We start from the raw sequence: 21,690 nt of genomic DNA on the forward strand, positions 1-21,690 counted from the left end.
ACGGTGAGGGATGGCCGGCGCTCGCGGACCCGTCCCCCAGCTGCGGGGGGGGGGGGGGGGGGGGGGCGGCGGGAAGGGAAGATAATGTACGGGGTAGAATACGGGCTGCACCGGGTGACGTGAACGCGAAGGAGCGGGGACAGACACACGGCGGAAGAGTGCGGGCCGTTCCTCTCGGAAGCGCTTTCAGAAAGGTTTCTCTCCCGTGTTCCCGTCCGCCCCCCCCCCCCCCGCATAGCGAAGTGGTATTGCCCTCCCCTTTAAATACTGCCGGCGGAGAACGGTACAACCCTGTAGCTGAGGGGGCTCTGGGGGGGTGGCGGGCTGCTGGCCGGCGGCTTTGCGGCTGGGCCGTTGTGCTGTGGAGAAAAGTTCCTCCTGACGGGAAGAACAGTAACTGCTCAGGGACGTTTCCCTGAGCGCGGGCTCCCGGGCGGTCCGTGGCGGGGAGGTCTCGGCCTGCGCGGCCCTGGAGCTGTGCCGGGGCACGCTGCTGCCCGGCCGGGTGGGAGGAACTGCAGGCTGAAATGGAAACGGCTTTCCTGGCCTGAAAAATTAACCTAGCGCTTCAGCTTCTCAAAGGCAGTAACGTTTCCCTAGGGTCTAGGAATCAGCTAAAAGGCTATAAGTTTTTTTTTTTCTTTCTGATATAGTATACTGCTTTCTCTTAAGTGAGCACGTGGTAAAGCCGTTAGAGAAAATACTCTTTAATGTCCGTCTCTAGGTGTGATGTCCAAGGCGCTAGCGAAGGAGAGCCACGCAGCAGGCCAGCGAGAGGATTGCAAGGGCGGCTCCAGAAGGAGGAGCTGGGGCCTGTTGGTCACTGCTGGTGTTGGTGGGACCTTGGTGGCACTGTATGCTGTGGTCACCCCCTTCGTGACCCCGGCTCTGAGGAAAGTGTGCCTGCCCTTCGTTCCTGCAACTTCCACTCAGATCCAGAATGTGCTGAAAATGTTAGAAAACAGAAGCGGCTCCCTAGTTGACATTGGTAGCGGGGATGGCCGTATTGTGAGTTATGGACATCACCTTCCTTTTGTATCGCCTCTCAAAAAAAGTGCCAAATGCTCTAGCAGTGGCTGCTGCGGTTTGCTCATATTTGTGAATGTCTTGTCTTTGGCATCCAGTGTTTTTGTTTGAGTCCTATGAATAGGCTCAAAGTTGAGAAAGGTTTACATTCAGTTTAGGGGAGTAATCAATACTTTTTGCTCCAGACTCACTTGCAGCTTGATGAGGTAGTGTACAAAATAATTTCATCCTGTTGGCTGGAGGGAGTTGCAGAGCATTCATGTGAAAACATGCGATCGAAGTATTGGTATTGTGATTGCCAAAGAGCTGTGATTCCACATAGGTTTATAGCTGCAGCACATGAGGCTGTGAGATTAAATAGCACTGTGCTTTTGGAGCTGCAGCTCTACGCTTATTGTATAAAGGTGATAGAAGAACAAAGGAGAATAAGAAATGAGTGATGGATTAAAAAAATAACAATCCTGGTATTGTTAGAACTGTAGTCTGCACACCTTGGTACAGTGCTGGCTGCCCTCCTTCAAAATCAATGTGGTGAAGCTAGACTAATTACCAGGAGAAACGGTGATAATCGCCAAAGCGATACTGTGCTTCCAGGACATTGTCTGAACCCCAGTTTGTGAAATGTGGCGGTGAGGGTATAGTGGGGAATGGTGTGGGGTTTTTTGTAGTTGTGATGTTTTGTGTACCATTTCATAACCATCTGCTTCAAGTTTTAGCAACAGGATAGCACACTAAGTAGGTTTTTGATGGAAACGAGTAAGTTCTTGAAAGCTACCTTTGTCCATGTTTCATGTGAATGGGTCAATTATTTGTCCACACTAAAAAATTTGATTCGGAAATCCAAATCTGTGAAGGTGGCTTAAAAGGAGTTGTGCCTGAGTAGGAAACAGAGAAAAACACATAGGTATGAGAAAACTGCAGTTACTGATGCCCTTTCTGCTCAGCGTTCTGGCTGTTGACCTTCATCTGAGGCATCTGATTTGACTACCTACTGCATGTTTAATTCATATTTGTGTGTGTGTGTGCGGGCGTGTGGGCGCCCGCACCTAAATGGAGACTGAAGACTACTTGGAGAGCCAGGTGCCCAAAATTGAATGCTTGGTGTTGCCTTAATGCATCTGTCCTGAAAAAAGTTGAGCTTCTGTTCAGATGCTTTTAAATATTTAGCACTTACTCAGGTCTAATTGGTGGATAAATATGACCATATTTTTATTTCCAAGCATCGTAAAAATGTCAGATTCTTTTAGTATATTTGCAAATGTTGTGTGCACGATGGAAGATGCATTATTTTAGTAATGTGTACACACTGTCCAGGTAATGTCGTTTGAGAAGTTCTATTAAGAAATGTGTACTTCTTCGAGATTTCACCTTGCCTGTTCTGTAAGTCATAGTTCATCAGGCTTTTCCTGTTTAAAACTTGACAGTAACCTTTTGAATTATGACTTAAACCTTAATTCTAGAAACTGGTGTCTTTTTGTATTTTCTCTTAATTTTTTTTTTCTTTTTCTGACAAATCAGCAGGCTTTGATCTTGTTTGAAGACACTTTCGATACAGTTTAACAATTCTAAATCTTAGGGTCTAATTTAGAGGAATGCCTCTGCAAATCTATTTATCTGAATTACCTTTTGCCTTTTAAAATGGTATATGAAGCTTAGCATTGGATGAAAGCTATGCTGTGAGATTTGTGTGAGGTTTTTTCTTTTTAACCTACATTTAAATTTTTCACCTACTTTTTTTTAAATGTAGGTCAACAGATTACTTTCATACTCTTTCTATTGGTAGGTCATTTTGGCTCTGATTCAGGGGTCTCTGAGGTGCCTACCCATCACTGCTTTTCAAATAAGCGCTCTAATTTTGAGCATTTCTGCTTGTATATTTCACTGTTCTCTCCATGGTCAATTTTGGTGCTCTTTAATTCCAAGGTAGTATCATGAATATGTTAAATTAAACTTTTATGTAAATCATAGACATACTACAAGCTTACAGCTTTGCCCTGGGAATGTTTAAGTGGTTCATTTTGTTCGTCTGAATATATCTATTAATTTCAATGGGACTTGTCATAATGGTAAAATGTAGTTTGAGTTTTTGTTCACTATACTACCAATCTGTTGGGGATTAAAACCTGAGTGATTTGCAAAGGTGCATTCCTTTGATTTATATTGTAAATAAAACTGTTTAGATGAATACACTTTCTCGGTTTCTAAGTGAAGATTTATTTCCTTTCTTGTAGGTCATAGCAGCTGCAAAAAGGGGATTCAAAGCTGTTGGTTATGAATTAAATCCCTGGCTAGTCTGGTACTCCAGATACCGTGCCTGGAGGGATGGGGTGCATCAGAACACCAAGTTTTATATTTCAGACTTATGGAAGGTAGGTGGCAAAGTATGTAAGAATGAATCCGGGATGATTGAGAGATTTCCGTAATTTGGAAATACTTCCCTGAAAGAACCAGAACACTGACTGGCCACAAGGTGCTGTATTGGGCTTTGAGAAAAGTACTTGAGCCCATAGAAACAGGGCTCAGAGCACAATACCCTGCTCTCCTGGTTTTGTGCTTCGGTGAAGTGCTGTCCTTTTTCAGTACAGACTCCTTGAGCAAACTATGTTGTGCTTGTGCCTGATGAATGATGTGGGGTGCTGTAATGTCAGGCTTCACTGAGAGCGGATTCTGTGCAGTCAGTAACAAGACTCTCATTCACCTCGTGCAAGATCAGAATATCACCTGACATTTCTTTCATTAGACGTGTTCTTTTCTAGCTGTGCAATGTGTTACCTGGTTTTGAGTTTTGCTTTAAGGTAACTTACATGTGACAGATTTTTTCACAATTTTCAATCATTTGAGTCACAATTGCTTCTTTAATGAGGCACGCTTTTTTGGGTCGTATTTATGTGGGCCTCTCCCCTGTTATTCCTGTCACAGTTGTGGGGGTTTTTTGTCTGGTTTTGGCTGCTTTGTTTGTGGTGGTAGTGGTGTTGGTTTTCGTGTTTTTTTTTCCTTTGGTGGTTTTTTTTTTTTTTTTAAGAATGGCATTTTGTAATGGGTGAAGTGGATACCGGGAGTTTAGGGGAAAAGTGTGAATGTACTGTTTCATGTTTGTTCAGAGAGGAGCATAGGGAAACTTCATGACACTGACTGAGAGAACCTAGGCACTGAAATGCCTGGCAAGCTTTTATAGCTAGCTAACATTTAACAAAAGTGGGGGCAAACTTAAAACATACATCATTTTAACACATACAGGAGTTGTGGAAAAACTTAGCCATAAGTAAAATCACGTAGGTATTTTCTAAATTAATACTTTCTGTGCTGCTAGAGTTGGTGCCATATTCTTGGCCAGGCAGTAAAAGATTTTTTGCTGTTCAGCAATACAAAGTTGTCTTTATGTGGAAATTTGTGTGATGAAATGTTGATATGGGATCTCCTTTCTTATTTTTGGTCTAAATCCCTGTTGAAAGGAGCGCAGTTAGAGGGATTAGGAGAAAAGAATGGTGAGAAATTCCCCAAATACAAATGCCATTTTCATTAAGATTTGTTCTCAAATTTTATTTTAGGTTTCTTTTTCCCGTTATACGAATGTTGTTGTTTTTGGGGTACCTCAAATGGTAAGTTTACTATTTTTGCATTGTTTAATTACTTTAATACCAAGGCATTCAGTGTTAGTACATTCATCTGCAAAATGAACCAACCTGCAAAAAGTCAAATGTAGTTAGTACTAGTATTTTGATATTTCATTGTTGCTTATGTCATGGTAAAACTTGTGATGGTATGCAGACTGGAGCTCTGAAAATACACATGGTTTTTTGAGAAGTATTTTCTGTCCATTAGTTCAGAACCAAAATGAAAACTGCTGTGCTCCAGTTGCTTGGGGGGAAGTTGATAGATTGGTTCTTGAAAATTTCAGGTTTTTATATTGAAAAAAATGAGGAGTTTGCAGGGAGAGGATGGAGTAAGAAATTGGCTGCAGCTGATTTTTGGGAGCCTTGTTAGAGAAGAGTATTGAACTTTGCTTATGTTCTCCAAAAACCGAATCACCTCAAATAGGCCAGCAGCTGGTATATTGAAATAATCCCTTGCCCATGTTAGACTGTGAGGGTTTAGGAAGGGAGACAAATACTTCAAGTATAATTGCTGGAGTACAAGTCCACAAATTCTTTGCCTTTTAGGAAGGCTTTGTAGCCTATGTTCATCACGTCCATGGGGAAAATGCATTCTTCCAAACTGGTGTAGAAATTGAGTTGCATATTGACTGCTTTAGTGATATATTCGATAAATTCAGTGAGACTTTACATTCACTTTGGCTTTCAGCTTGATCTAGTTTTCTTTTTGTCTTTTTACTAAAAAAGACAAAAAAATATTTAAATATTCTTGATATTTTGATTTACTGTTAGAATCTTCTGTATAGGTTGAATGCATATGGAGGAGTGAAACAAATATCCTATAAATGATTCTGTATTGCTTCTTCCTCTGCTAGGACAGATGTGGGATGAAATGAGTGAAGAGCTTTATGTGATGCTATACCATACAACATACACTGAAAATATATCTGTAGTAGTAACAGGAAGATGCAACAAGAAGCATAATAAAGCTTCCTTATTCTCTGCTTTTTCTTTAACAGCACTGGAATTAAATACCTACTTCAGATTCAAATTGTAACTCATGTTGGAAACTGAAGTGAAAATGCATTCCCCCTCGCAACTTTGGTGGGTGGCATATTAGTGAGAGCTATGATGTTACTTGTGCTACAGATGTTGCCGGGTTTGGATGTGTGATGTGCTCTCTGGCTTGAGTTCCGGGAGGGGGCAGTAGAAATATTTGAATTTGCAGTCAGAAATTCTGCAGTTGTACTGAGGGGAATAATGCAGGTGAAGAAAGATATTTTAGTAAACTAGAAATAAACAAATGCCCTGGGAAAATGTGAGTAAACCTAGCAGAAATACTGGCTTAACTTTAAATGTAATAGTATAAAGTGGGATAAATTAGTAACAGCTATGATAGGAAGAGTAGCTCTAGGGCTCAGAATAACTTCAGTAAACTCAGTAAATACTAGTCTAAATTCTTCCAATAAAAATACTGTCATAAATGTAACAGATCCAGACATATGAACTACTGTGTTTCCTGAGCATTCATTTGCTCGTGATCTCCTTTAACTTTACTTTAGAAGTTGTGAATCATTAGCCTCCTGAATGACTAAATTCATTTTCTAGAAACTTTAATGCATTTTCTCTTTTTTACTGCGGGCAATAGATCTCTTTAGCTTTTTTAATAATACTGGTCTGGTTTGATGCTGTGTCACAGTGCTTTTATTTCATATCCAAGATTAGCTTACAGAACTTGGTAAGACCTCTCTGTTCTTGCAAGCATCTGGGGGAAGGTGTGTTTATCTATGAGTCATTGCACGGAGACTTTTACTTGTTCAGGGTGGGATGACAGAATTTTTACCAGGCTTCTGTGTATTTTAACTGATTATATACTGTGCAAAAGGTTTACTAAACTCTGTATCTGTGTAGACATACCAAAAAAACCCTAACCCTGGCTTGATATAAATACAGTATGATTATAACACCTAATGTTACTGAGAGATTTAGCTTAAAAACTAGTTTGACTGTTTGGTTCAAGTATACAATTCTTTTTGGCTGAACTGTTAATGAAGTTTTCTAATTTGAGCTAATGTAGACATGATGTCATTAATTTTCATAATTACTCATTAAAAATTAGGCTGTGTCTATATTTGTAATTTCTGTAACAACTTAGTCTTTCCTTTCTGGTGTCTCAGCTCAGTTTGAGATACCAACGTAGGCTTATTTTTCTGGTTTATTTAAGGTGCGGTAGCAAAAATGTTTAAAAGCATTTGCTCTATGGATGAAATCAGTGCATAGAATGCTTAAAAGTATTCAGAGGTAACTCTGATATATTAGATCTATGACTCTAATTTTCCTAAAACATTCCATTGTAAGCTTAAATGTAGCTATAATAGGATGTTACATCAAAGGCACACCCTGCATGTATGTGATAGTGGAAGCTATCTGCAGTCTTTGGAAATACATTTTCTTCAGTCAGTCTTGTTTTCTAATAATATTCTGTTGTGGCTTTTTTCTTGTGAATTTTTAATATATTTTATGTCCTTTGTGACTTAAATTGAGCTGTATTTGTAAATAATTACTGTCCTTTTAAGCTTTTGTTATCTAAATGTTATGTCATGATATCAAAGTGAATAGATTTTTACATGTAATAGAAGTAACCTGTGGAGCTTGCTGTTATAATTACTCCCCAAGATAGATACAGTATGTAGGAATAAAGGGAATTCCAAATGGATGTGCACTGGTCTGCTTAAGCATAACTGTCGTGGTTTAACCCCAGCCAGCAACTAAACACCACGCAGCCGCTCACTCACTCCCCCCCCACCCAGTGGGATGGGGGAGAAAATCGGGAAAAGAAGCAAAACCCGTGGGTTGAGATAAGAGCGGTTTAATAGAACAGAAAAGAAGAAACTAATAATGATAACACTAATAAAATGACAACAGCAATAATGAAAGGATTGGAATGTACAAATGATGCGCAGTGCAATTGCTCACCACCTGCCGACCGACACCCAGCCAGTCCCCCGAGCGGCGATTCTCCGCCCCCACTTCCCCGTTCCTATACTAGATGGGATGTCACATGGTATGGAATACACCGTTGGCCAGTTTGGGTCAGGTGCCCTGGCTGTGTCCTGTGCCAACTTCTTGTGCCCCTCCAGCTTTCTCGCTGGCTGGGCATGAGAAGCTGAAAAATCCTTGACATTAGTCTAAATGCTACTGAGCAACAACTGAAGACATCAGTGTTATCAACATTCTTCGCATACTGAACTCAAAACATAGCACTGTACCAGCTACTAGGGAGACAGTTAACTCTATCCCAGCTGAAACCAGGACAATAACATAGAGCTTTTCCAAAGGACAAAAATGGCTAAATCTGTCAAGATTTTTTTTTTTTTTCAGAACATAATCACTATCTGGGATGGGAAAGAAATTTCTTTGAAGTCTAGATGCATTAATTTATTTCTCACTTAATCCATAGCAGAATTTGCAATCTACTTATTGGAGATACTCCATCTCACTGGGCAGGGTGTTGCTCTGTTCTGGAAGAGTAGTGATGCTTCCCTTTCATATCTGTTTGATTTTTGTGAGTGGAGGAAAGCTAGGCTGTAGGTCTTCAACCAAGGAGAGTTGCATAGTGGTATTTGACATGGTCCCCCACAACATCCTTCTCTCTAAATTGGAGAGGTATAGATTTGATTAATTTGGTGGGTAAGGAATTGGCTGGATGGTTGTATCCAGAGGGTAGTGGTCAATGGCTCAATGTCCAGATGGAGATCAGTGACCAGTGGTGTCCCTCAGGGGTCTGTATTAGGACCAGTACTGTTTAATAACTTAATCACCGACACAGACAGTGGGATTGAGCACACCCTCAGCAAGTCTGGAGACAACACCAAGCTGAGTAGTTGACACACCCGAGGGATGGGATGCCATCTAGAGGGACCTGGACAAGCTCAAGAAGTGAGCCCATGTGAACCTCATGAGGTTCAACAAGGCCAAGGGCAAGGTCCTGTGCATGGGTCGGGGCAAGCCCAGGTATCAATACAGGCTGGGGGATGAAGGGATTGAAAGCAGCCCGGCAGGGAAGGACTTGGGGGTACTGGTGGATGAAAAGCTGGACACGAGCTGGCAATGTGCACTCGCAGCCCAGAAAGCCAACCCTATCCTGGGCTGCATCCCAAGCCACGTGGGCCAGTAGGTCGAGGGAGGGGATTCTGCCCCTCTGCTCCGCTCTGGTGAGACCCACCTGCAGTACTGCATCCAGCTCTGGGGTCCTCAGCACGGGAGAGACATGGACCTGTTGGAGCGGGTCCAGAGGAGGGACACGAAGATGATCAGAGGGCTGGAGCACCTCTCCTATGAGGAAAGGCTGAAAGAGTTGGGGTTGTTCAGCCTGGAGAAGAGAAGGCTCCGGGGAGACCTTATAGCAGCCTGCCAGTGCTTAAAGGGGGCTTGTAAGAAAGATGGGGACAGACTTTTTAGTAGGGCCTGTTGCGACAGGACAAGGGGTAATGGTTTTAAACTAAAAGAGGGTAGATTCAGACTAGGTATAAGGAAGAAATATTTTACGATAAGGATGGTGAAACACTGGCAGAGGTTGCCCGGAGTGGTGGTAGATGCCCCATCCCTGGAACCATTCCAGGTCAGGTTGGACAGGGCTCTGAGCAACCTGATCTAGTTGAAGATGTCTCTGCTCATTGCAGGGGGGTTGGACTAGGTGACCTTTAAAGGTCCCTTCCAACCCAAACTATTCTATGATTCTGTATACAGTTTCATACAGTACTGCTGCAGGGACTCACATGTGTTAACAGGCTGGAGCTGACAAAGCTCAATTTCAATAGTATCTACCATACCAGTACTTTACCATAGAATGGCAGCAGAATGTTTGCTTTGGGTTGTTGGCTGTATGATGTTTTGAGTGTCCCAGGATCTGTCTTGGGGTTAGACTGGAAATTATGAGACACATTGGCCTTCGAGTATCACATAATGTTTCATGCAACGTGGGGTGTCATTTATGTCATAAATGGCATAAATTCAGGGGGCTGAACTTTCATTCCCTATTGAGAAGAATCCCACTAAGAGTCATTAATTGGAACATGCAAAGTCTTTTCTTAATTTGTGGCTTTTTTAATCTAAGGGATTATCTATGGTTTTTTTTATTGAATTCTTAGAATTTAAGAGTTACCATTTTCTTGATCTCACCAATCAGGGCACAATAACCATTTTCTAGTTTTAGATATTCTTTGTCAATGCATCAAAGCCAAAACATGTATCATGAATACTTTCCTAATTTTTTTCCCAGAAATTCCTCAAACCTTGGACTCCTCTTTAACATTTGAATTAGATTCTAAAGAGAATGCTTCTGGTTTTTTACTGCTTCTGAAAGTTTTTTGTTGTTGCTCAACAGATGCCACAGTTGGAGAAGAAGCTGGAAGAAGAACTTCAATGTAATGCCAGAATCATTGCTTGTCGTTTTCCTTTCCCTTGCTGGATCCCAGATCATACTGCTGGAGAGGGAATAGACACTGTGTGGGCCTACGATTTGAAACATCGCAGAGGATGTGAAACAAAAAGCTTGGAAATTACACCAGAGACAGAATCCTAAACATCTAATTTGCTTTTGTACTGAAATTTTTGGCTTTGACTTCACCTGTTAGAGATAAGATTAATGTGAATAGAGCCCCAGGATATGGAGATACATATTCATTAAAATAACTGAAGTACACTGGTTATCTGAAAGCACACAAAGGTGTAGTGAAATGGCTTAATGTAGTTAGTAAAAATTATGAGAAAGTTTTACAGAAGCGGAAAACTTTAATATGGAAAATGGGATAAAACACGGTTCACTACTGTTAAGGGGAATACATGTATAAGTTAAAATGCTCAAATTGGCGAACCTAATATGTGCATTCTTTCTGAGCCTACATAGCATTTGTTATTGGTGTTGGAGTGGTGTGCAAGTGGCTTCTCAAATGAGCCGTGGTTCCCAAATGTCTTCATTATGTATGCCAAGTAGGCATAATGCTGCATACATCAAACTGATGCAGATTCAGTATGATGATGATACCGACGTTCTACACCTCAGCCTTGAATGTGTACTTTTTAAAGTTGAATATGGCACAAGAAGCAAATATAACAAGTTGCTTATTCATTAACACAAGCGCAGCCCTTGATTACAATAATGTATTTTTATTTAACTTGTTATGTGAGGACCAAACTGCAGAAATGTGCTCTTACTGAACACTTACTGGTATAACCCTTTGCAAATGACCATGATTTTTCCTAACCTCTCTGATTTAGGAAGGGTTTCAAAAGTCACCTACCTGGCAGTGAAGTGTCACTGCTTCTGTGTGCTCAAACCTTGGATAAGGTATAGGTGAGAGTTGCTTGCTTGAATATGTCATGAAGTCTGTCTCTGATTTCAAAGTTAGTTGGTCTGGCTAGCTTGGTTAAATCTGATTAGACCTCATTTAATTTATAGTAAGATGGGAAGGGAGGTTTTCAGTCGGGTTTCTTTTCCCCTGTACTTTTCTATGCCATCTGATGAGATCTCAGAAACTCACAGCATTGCTGCATGGTTTTTCCTTGGAAGCGAAGCAAGTTTTCCCTGTCTTTTTGCTGATACTGGTTTGCAGGGGGGTACTGTCACTGCTGTGACATTTTCTGTTCCTAACACGGTTACAGCACTTTTCTATTTTTTTAACAGTCTGCTTACTTGGTCTTTCCTTTGGTTCCCAGGTAAAGTTTTACTGTTTTGATCCATTAATGATTAGGCAAAGTTCATAGTTAGCCTCCCCAGCCCCAGTTAACATATAGACTGTTTGTTAAGCAGTGACTACGTAAGTTTGTCAGGCCTTTGCATATATGATACCTATAGTCCGAAGCCAAAACAGGCTAGGAAATTGTCACCTGACTTCTAAGGCAGTCATTAGTACAACTAAAATTAACTCAGGCCAAGAGAAGTGCTGAGAACCTGCAATTTCAGGTAAATACAAAGCCTGTAACATTTTATTAGGCATTGGGAAAGTGCGTTTGCTGGACTATAGTATCTGACTTGAAGAGAAGTTAGATGTTATTTGGGATGTGTAGTCTACAGTTACACCTGTACCCAGGCTTTTTATTTTTGGTGGGAGGAGAGAAGAAGAATTTGAAATAAAAATCTACACTGAGGATTTGAAATGGAGCAGTGGAATGGTTTTATCCTGATAATGCATACAAAGCAAGAGAAGAAAGGGGCAAATGTATCTGCTCTGGAGTCTGCAAAGGAGAGCTGATTTCAGCCTCGCATGGCAAGGCACAGCTGTAAACATGGAGACTGTATGTGTTGAAGAACACTGATGTCTGGTGAACAGTCTTTTACAGCCTTTCACTACAGTGTAATATAGTGCATCCTGTAAAACTACAGGAAACTCTTTCTACCATGATTTAAGTGTTATGATTATTACACAGTGACAGGACAGGGCTACAGAGGCTTATCTAAAGTGGCTGAATTTACTTTAATATCCCAAGGCTGTAAAACTGGAACTCAGACAAAGGAAATCTGAAATTACTTCTGTTGGAAAAAGACCATACAAAGGGGAAATTAGCTAATTAAGCCGAGTCCTTCCCCAAATGATTGTAAAGGAGAAGAGGAGGCAAAAGATTTTGATCAAGTGAATTGTGACTCATCTGCAGTGCAGTGCTTTGACCCAAGTTTCTGCTGCCTACTTTCACTAAAGTTAGTTTGCAGGGAATGAAGCGGTTATTTACTTTTTCTGCTGTGTTTGACTGTGTATTTGTCTATCACATTATTGTTTGCCTGTTAAAAGGTAAAACTGAATTTTTCAATTCTGCCTGTGGTAAAGGCTTTGGGGTGTGTACTTCTTAGTTACCACCTATTGCTCCAGAAATATTTGTTGAGGAGGGTGAGATAGAACTAATGATGTGATGGCCTGCGTTTTAGGAGCACTAAGTGCTGTCCTCAAGGCAAGGAGAGATTTATGAATGCTTTTAAAGTAAAGCAGAGGGCTGTTTCTCGCTCTGGTCATTTACTTCTGGGGGCCTACATTGAGATAGACAGTGGTCTGAAGATTCAGAATTCCTTATTGCATAAGGAAATGTGCTGTATTTCATGTTTCCACAGCTGAAGTGTGAAATGGAAAGCAAATTGCTCTAACTTACACAGGGAGACAGGGAAGGCATTTTCTTGTCATGTTGTCCTCAATTTTTCTATCACTTGCTATGTTCATTTGGTAGTTTACAAGATTAAATACTTAACTGTGACTTGTTATCACTGTATGGATTATGTTGATACACTTCCAATTGGTAGGGTAATGTATTATGATTTTGTTGATATGCTGTTTCAGAGTACAAATTTGTTTCTTCTGAAAACCAGGAAAGCCTTAGAGAACTGGCTTAATCAAATTATAGTGTAGGTCTGAAGCCAAAGGAAGGAAACCTTCAAGCTACATGTGCTGTTCAATACCATATTGAACACAGAGTTTTCTATTTTGCATAAATTGGCTTTCTGGGGAGAAGGAGAAGGGTATGGCTACAAGAGAGCCACCTGTTAATGCAGGTTGCTCGGTGTACTGCACAGTCACTACAGCTACATAGCACTGCTAGCCAAGCTTGTCCAGATTTGTTTGTGAAATGTGCATGTATTTTGTGAGCTTTAGGCATTTATGTATTACTGGGTGTATTGAAGTTCTTGACTTACCCTCTGGTCTGATTATATGCTGCCACTTAATCTAATACTGCTCCAAGGAAGTTAATCCTCTGTCTCTGAGCTGCTGTTTATTTCTGACTCATGAGTTGTAGCCAGGTAAGAAGGTACAGAATGAAGTTTAAAATGAAGTACCACATTTCACAAGCCAATTGAATGAGTATGGTCTGTGGAAAAAAAGGTTCCAAAACCTGGGCTTTGGGAAAGTCTTTCACCTTTAATGAAGGACGCAGCTCAGGAGGTGACAGAGATCTCCTGAATTCTGCATCAATTTAAGAATGACTTGAGCTTTGCTTTTCTCATGTGTGTGTGTTCTTTAAAAATATTTACCACTGTAATACCATTGTAAGATCTACAGGGGAAGTAAGCAGAGGTAGTATTTTGTTTATCTTTTATAGTTTGAGCTGTGGGAGGAAAGGAGGAAGGGAATCTTATGGCCCAAGTATGGCAGTTTGAACTACTTCAAAAGCACTTTGACAGACTTGCACATCCGCTGTGCATATTTCTCATTGGGTAGGAGCATCCGTTCTAAGAATGGTTTCAGAAATGGGTTCATGTCTGATACCATTACACTTGAATGAACACTAATTATTGATAGATCACCTCATACTTCTGTAGTTTGACTTTTCATGATGGTTTACAAATACTCAAGCATTTATTCAAGAAAGGATGTGAATCCTTCAAATTTATGGTTGAAGAGGGCAGCCTAACATCAGGTTTAATGCCAGTAAATTCTGCTTTGAGTAAGTTAGTTTTCTTTTACATTTGCCAAGTTTGCAGTTCTCCAGTTTTACAATGTAGCCCCAAGTTGTTTTCTTCGGAAGTAATGTATGTTTCTTCTAGAAGACCCCTTGAGTTCTTGATAAGATGGTTTGGGTTATGTTTAACTTAAAAATTGCCCTTGAGTGAGATAGCTGCAGAATTAATATTTTCAGTATCTTTCTTTGTGTGATAATCTTTTGGTTCATCCTTGTATGCTTTACTGAGGGAGACTTATCCATGGATAGTTACCGTTTTGTTCTCCATTCTTTTTCTGAATTCTCCCTCTTATTTCACTGTTTGCTATTATTTTTCATACTGTCTTTTTACAATTTGACTGTTTGACTTCATCAATTCATCAGATCTTCTCATTTCCTTTTTTTTTTGTAAACTAGTTGCGTTTTTAATTTTTTTTTCCAGAAACTTTACAGGAAGACTAAATATGTTAAGGAATATCTTTTTTCTCTCTCTAGCATTTTTACATGTATTTAACTAACCTCCTTGATTTATTTAGCAGTCTGTATGCTGACATAGCATGACTTTTGTTTCCAGTAAATGAAAGAAAAACACATCCACCCATATGGTATTTAGACTGAAAAATAGCCTTGGTCTACAACAATTCTGACTATTTAGTAGTTTTAAGTACTTAATTTCACATTTTTATTATATTTCATCATTTGGCAAATGAATACAGGCCTTTTATCCGTTCAGTAGTTCTTTGGATTTGGTTTATTTGTTCAGGTGGGACTTTTGCTGGTTTCTTTTTCTTAGTATAATGTTGGAGTTTCTATTAGAGGCTTTGATTGAAATGTTGGACTGATGTTTTTCCTGCAAATTGCTGTGTAGTCCTTGAAGAATCACTGTAATACAATCCAGTGAACTGCTAGCATTGGTAAAAATCAAGTAAAACCTGCTTACCAGTAAATGTGCCGGGATATTTTTCAGCTTACTGTATATGTTGTGGTTTTTAAAAATAAAGCAGGTTTTTGAAGACCCACGTAAAGCTTGTGGCATAAAGTTTTGAGGTGAGCAGAGGTCTTTGCAAGGTCAGAAGCAGTAAATTAATGGCTTGCAACCTGAGGTTTGTGGGTACCTTCTGAGGAATCCACAAAAAGCAATTTAAAAAGCAGATCTACTATCAGTAGGTTTATATTTGCTACCTGTGGTTGTGTCCTTCCATTGGAAAATTTTAATGTATCTGAAATGATCATTTGAGAATCCCTGAACTAAAAATATGGGTTTACATAAGACATTAGCTAAATGAAAATGAGTTTATCAATGTGAGGAGTTTTTTTTCTTCTTCCTGTTGTTGTTTGTATGGATTGTTGAGCCTTGAACCTCTGCAGTATACAAATGTATTAGCCTCCATGTCTTTTCTGGTAAGCATGTAACTTCATATTTCGCTATGTGAGAGCAGCCACGTGGTTTTGCACATTCCCATTGCATTCTAATAATTGAAATTTTTTAGTTAATCTATGATAGATCTGGTTTAAGGGTCTAATTGCCCCCTTTTTTTTTTTTTAGGAACTGCTTAAACATAATATTTACATTTTCAAAACACCTGATCATCTGCCACTGAAGCCTGTCTAAAAAGCCAACGGACCCTGTGAAACTTCTTAATGCTGTAATGTCTGCAGCTGTCTGTGCCAGAACTCTGGTTCAGATGAGTAGAAATGTGCCCAGCTCTTGCATAAGCTCTCTTGATTCTTGATTTCTTGAATGAAAATGGAAGTGTGAGGAGAGGACACAAAATGAATGATAAAAACTTGAGAATCAGTGTAAGTTCTGGGAGAGAAAAATGTGAGTGGTGGGGAATATAGCCAAAATCTAAGGGGCCTTCTCTGTCACTCTCACTGTGGCCCCTAAGGTTTGATTCTGGTTTTTTGTTTGTTTTTTTTTTTCCCCTAAGACTATGTAGCTGCTCTTGAAAGTGTGTTTGTTTTTCTGTCTTTCCTATTGTTTCTTCAAGCTCTTCGGAGTGTACATAAATCAAAATAATTTATATGTCCAAATGTACCATTCCTTAAATTGTCTATAGGGACCCTCATCTGTGTTCATGTATAGTTTATTGCTTCCTTTTTTTTTTTTTTTCAGCACACATAGAAGCTAAACTTACACTCTGACTACCTTTATGCTCAATGCATAAATAAGCTTCATGGGTGTGATCAATACCAATTAAGTTTATTTGCAAACACAGATCTTGCACTGAAGCAATTTTAAAAAGATTTTGAGCAGGAATGGGACAAGTAATGGTCATGATGTGAAAATACTAACGTTACTTAAGGATGGTAGAGTCTCCTGCCATTGAGGTACTTTTAATTTTGGTTGTCAGTCTGATGTGTCAAGCAAAGCCAGGAATGATAGACTAGTAGCAAAGCAGAACTGTTGGGTGGTATTTTGAAAGAAATTTATTTTCTAACACTATCATCAGAGGCTTCCTTCTGGTTTCATCTAAATTGTTAAGTACTGTTATTGTTCTGGTAAAGAGTATGTTGGTGGGAGAGTATGATTGCCTGAGCTAATACAACTAGTGAGCATCTTGAAGTGTTTATTCTATAGTACTTCCAGATAATTTCTTTATCCTTTCCTCTTCCCCCGCCCCCCCTTTAGAGTGACAACATTACAGACTTAAAATGGGAACTACATTTATCACCCTTAGAAATTAAAGATTAGGAAACAGCTTCTAATATGAAAAAAGTTGCCGGCTTCAGCAACTGGATCTTATTTACCAGAGCATGTTAAGTATAATGTAGGTCAGATCCATACTGACTTAACAGGACAGTTTAAGTTTTGTAAGAAAAAGTTAGCACTTCTTGTGAGTCTCCTGAACGTGCAATCTGAATTCAGTTGTTTGCTGCTTCTAATAAAAATGCTGATCAAACAGCACTTAGGATTATTTCTCTGCTGCATAAAATTAGGCATTCTAAGCACTTTCCAGGAAACAGGAAACCTGGACACTGGATCTTCCATGAGGCTTTGTGGTTTTTTCGTGTTTTTCTGTACTTTGGGTGATTGTGAAAATCAGATGATTGGAGTGGGGACTTTTGCCTGCTTGGGTGATACTTACATGTGTAAGGACAAATTACAGGTTGCAACATACCTTTAATCCCTTCCAGGGTAACTAATCAAAAGTGATCCTTTCTCTGGTATTGTTTTAATCTGACTCTGGTATAATTTTCATTTCCACAGGTGTAAAACTAGATGTTGCTTATGATTAATTTATCTTTCTATTCTGTTGTATGCCTGAAGAATCTATGTTGGCAATACAAGTCTCTTTTCATTTCCGTGCAAAATACACAGTGGATGTTTTATTGGCCTTGAATGCCTTTATTACTGTGGTGAGACAGTGTTCCCTCCTGGTGTTGGATATGCAGGTCATTCACTGTCTGAGCTTGTAAGTACCAGGGTTGTGAATGGTGCAGCTTTCTTGTTAGGGTGTTCCAAGCAGCACTGAACCCAAGGATACTGGAGCTGAAGCTCCACAGCAGATAACCAAAAGTATTGAGCTTCACTTTGCATTTATGGTTGTTAGTAACCTCCTCCTCCCTGATCACTACCCTACGCACAAAATAAACAGCCCCCCTGCCCCCCAAACCTCATCCATCAGAATGTGTTCTTTGGTTTTCAGCTGCTGGTGCAAATGACTACATTACTTTCCAGCTTTGTCTAGGCCATGGGCCTGGTGAGGCCTTCCCAGCTTCTAATTCAGTGTAAGCAGGCTCAATTTTAGCTTCAGCTGTCTCAGTCAGGAGTCTGCCTAAGAAATCCTCATAGTCTCTGAAGGCACTGAGACAAGCGGGTTCTGGGTGCTGAAGACTTCCTGAAGCTTGCCATCTTAGCATGATGGGACACAGCATCAACGTTTTTGGCAGGCTTTTATAAAGACTGCTTTCGTGCTGCTGAATTTGATCTCTATCCCAATTTAGGAGCTCTGCAAAGCAGAGGATAAATTAACTCCAATTTTCTGTCTGCCTAATAGTAGTAGAACATTGTTCTTTAGTTTTACACTGCTGCTTGTTTCTGGTACAGCCTAATCATAAACTTTCCTTCACTGGAGGGAAAGACCTAACACCAGAGTCCTTCCTTTCCAGCACAAACCTAAGAGCAAGGCTCTTTAACTGAGGAGCTTCCCATTTGGAAAGTCTCTCAGCAGCACCAAGATCCTGTACCAGTAGAGATGGGAAGGCTTTCTCTCAAATTCCTGTTGCTAATACAGAAGCTATTTGTCAGGACCACTACTAGGAACATCTTGGTTTTCCACCAAGACTTGGTATAATTACCTATGGCTTAAGGTTAATTCAAGGGGTTGATACTGGGTCTGTTACGGAGGCTTGGAGTAGTAGGACTCTCAGTCTGTTTGCCTTTTTGGGGAATGTCAAAAATCAAGTTTTGCTCTTTACAGTAGCATAATTTCTTTTATATGTCAGTAAAAAATATCACAGTATATTGATACAATGAAAATACAAGAATAATCTTCTGGTACTAATCTGGTGATAGGCTAAGCTGAATGTTACTGAATGGAGATTTCTAGGTTGGAGAAAGAGACCCAAGTCTGTTCCCAAGTAAGCATGTGTTTTTCCTATTAACTTTGAGGGAATTTCTTTGTGTGTGTTGTAAAAAAAAAAAAACCTGGATGTAGAAGATGGCAGTTGGAATGCTAGTTATTAGTTTGCATTCAGCCCTGCAGTAAATTGCAATGTTTACACAGCAGTATTCATTTTCAAACTGCTACTGAATAGTAAATCTAGCAACACTTTTGTAGGATTGGTCGGTATTATCTTCACCGTTTACAACTGCAAAAACTGTAGCAGAGCTAATTTGTTCAAGATGATCGAAGTAATCGGTGGCAATGCTGTGATTAAAATGATTAAGTCTGCAACTGCATGTCTGTGTCTACAGCTGGAAGACTGTGTTTTTTAAACGGCTGCTCCTGAGGGTGGCAGTACCTTTGCACTTTCACAACTGATGGAGCCAGAGATATAAAGGTCAGATGCTCACATATGCCATTTAGTGCCACCTTACCACTTATGACTAAGACATAGCACCTACAGTGGTTGTGCCTGGCAGGTTCACGATCTTGGTTCTGTTTTTTTCAGTCTTACCTCTTTATTAGCTGTTACTACATTTGATGTCTCATGGTTACCGCTTTTAACTGCATTTGGATCCCTCTGTCACTGTTCATACATGCTACTTTGTAGTAAAACTTATTTATTGAAATATATGACTTTGCGATGTGTACTTTCATGTACTATATCTTGGTCTACTTTTGTGTGAGAGTCTGCTGCTTCTCTGTTTTGATGATTTCCATTTTTTTATGACAAAAGTTCAAATCTTTGAACAACTTTAATCTGTTGTTAATGGGAGTATTAAATACAAATTGGCTGTAATCCAGCGTAGGTATTAGGATTTTCGTATCTTATTGTTTTACTTGCCTTATAATTTGTTTTTAACTTTGTGCATGATCTGTGTCTTAATTCCCCGAGGATACTTCACTAAACATAAATGAAACTTGATTTTTATGCAGTCATCAGGTTGATCTGTCATGGCCTATGTTAGTAAGCCTACATATTCTCATTTCTCACTTTTATTTCTAGATTTGTGCATGGTTACAAATGAGATGAATTGAGAGAACAACCATTTTCCTTACGCCTTAGTAACTTTATTAAAAAGTCATGTAAAATTAATTGAATAAGTTTTCTGTTGGTGTGACTCGTCAACAGCTCTTGCTGTTATAACTTTGTCCTGACTAGCTCAAACTCATTTTACTCTGACATAACCATCAGTTTTAAGTACAGTTACTGTCTTCATCTTCTGGTTTAGAAGCTGTTTGATAGTGATCAGCTTAACCAGCTCAAAACTAGCACTGGTGCATGTTACATTCATCTGCTTGGAAAACAGGCTGCTGAAATCGTGTGTGGAATCTTACTAGATTAGTTGCTTTGACTAATTTTTCTAAAATAAGAGGCAAGAACTTGACATCATCTCTAAATACGAAGAAACCCAAGACAAAATACTTTTTCTACCATATGCAGGAAAATGCATATTGAGCAATGTATGAACAAATACACTACCTCCACCATGGCAATCAAATTGCTTATCTACCAGTTAAGTAAATATAGTCAAAGTTTGTTAGTCCAGAACAACGCAGTAAACAGCATTGCTAGTTTCTGCCTCATATCACTGAATCATGAACAGTGATTGCAAAATCAGACCAGTCTTGCCAAATAAAAAAGAAATTCAGAATGGGTATACAGAAAAGGCTGCTTGAGACCTGTTTCTGTGTAGAAAACTTAATTATTTGTTTGTCTTTTTCCCCTTAGTTGAAAGATCAGCAACAGCCCTTCCCCAGCCCCAAGACTGACTTTCCTCTGCATCGCCTTATGCAGAATACTACTTTGCTTCACTATGTTGTTACATTGTCCTGGGTTCAGCTGGGATAGAGTTAATTTTTACAGGAACCTGGGAGGTGGGGGGGGGGGGGGGGCATAGCCGGGGCAGCCGACCTGAACTAGCCAAGGAGCTATTCCATACCATGTGACATCATGCTCAGTATATAAATGGGGAGCGGGCCGGGGGGAGGGCTGGGAACTTTCGGTGGCGGAGCATCGGGTTCTGGGTGGTGAGCAGTTGCACTGTGCATCACTCTTTTTGTATATTCTTTCATTAGTACCGTTGTTGTTGTTGTAACCTTTTTTTTGTGTTGTCCCAGTAAACTGCCCTTATCTCAACCCTCGAGGTTCCATTTTTTTTTTTCTTTTCTCTCCTCCGTCTCCTCCCTATCCCACCGGAGGGGGGGCGGGAGGAGTGAGCGAGCGGCTGCGTGGTCCTTTGTTACCGGCTGGGCTGAAACCACGACATACATGTAATTCATACCACTAGAACTGCATAAAATAGGAAAAGGTGCTAGGAAGAGCGGTAGTTGCTACCAGTTGGGTAGTGTTATCCAGCCATAGGAATGCTTGGATGTTCAGCCTGCACTACTACTGTCGTGCCACACTGATGGTACAGCAAGAGTCATAAGATCAGGTAAAAACCAACACACTTTTTCAGCTAGGGCCAAGAAGGGAGTGAACAACACAAAAAGGCCAACTGAATTGAAAAAGATTGTCTGCTTCTGAGGAGCAAGAAGCCTATATGGTACCTGCTTTCAAAATGTTTATTCAAAAGTGATAGGAAGCAAATGTGTCTCTCTTGATTTAAATTGTTTTCCTTATTACAGAGTTGTCACACCATCTATTATATCCATATGCGTTAGGGAGTATCTGTTCTGTAGACTGCTTTAATATTAGTGGATTATGGTGATAGAAACTATTTCAAAAAAGATTTGTCCTGCAGTTTGTATTAAAAAGAAGAATGAGACCTGTTCATTAAGGGTGAAAAGAATGCAGGAAATTGGCAAAAACTTGGTCTATCTGTACTGTAGTTTTGCTATAAAGAAAGCTCTTTTGGTTTGTTTTTTTTCTTGAGCAATTGTACAATAGAACTTTAATTTTCAAGATCAAATATCTGTACTGCAAATGCCTATTTTCAACATGTTTAGATGGATAATCTGCTGGAATAGATTACAATCCTTATCTTTTAAATTTGTTTACCGCACAGAGCACTCTGAATTTATACCATATGCTAGTC

General features: G+C 39.8%; 1 protein-coding gene across 7 annotated transcripts; it reads left to right on the forward strand.

The window, feature by feature from the left end:
- Positions 1 to 66: 66 nt before the first annotated feature.
- Positions 67 to 20,460, forward strand: ATPSCKMT (ATP synthase c subunit lysine N-methyltransferase). 7 transcript variants are annotated; one of them, XM_052781873.1, is made up of 5 exons: positions 67 to 158; positions 725 to 1,008; positions 3,258 to 3,395; positions 4,575 to 4,625; positions 10,006 to 15,064. In XM_052781873.1, the coding sequence occupies exons 2-5, from the start codon at positions 730 to 732 to the stop codon at positions 10,201 to 10,203; spliced, it is 666 nt and encodes a 221-aa protein (XP_052637833.1). In that variant the 5' UTR covers positions 67 to 158; positions 725 to 729; the 3' UTR covers positions 10,204 to 15,064. The 7 variants fall into 7 exon arrangements, 5 of the variants coding, with proteins under 5 accessions (XP_052637833.1, XP_052637823.1, XP_052637812.1 ...); XM_052781863.1 differs by having other exon boundaries at positions 94 to 194; XM_052781852.1 differs by lacking the exon at positions 67 to 158 and adding an exon at positions 330 to 628.
- The last annotated feature ends 1,230 nt before the right edge of the window (positions 20,461 to 21,690 follow it).

This window comes from Harpia harpyja, chromosome 1 (assembly GCF_026419915.1).
Source record: "Harpia harpyja isolate bHarHar1 chromosome 1, bHarHar1 primary haplotype, whole genome shotgun sequence".
NCBI classification, from domain to species: Eukaryota; Metazoa; Chordata; class Aves; order Accipitriformes; family Accipitridae; genus Harpia; species Harpia harpyja.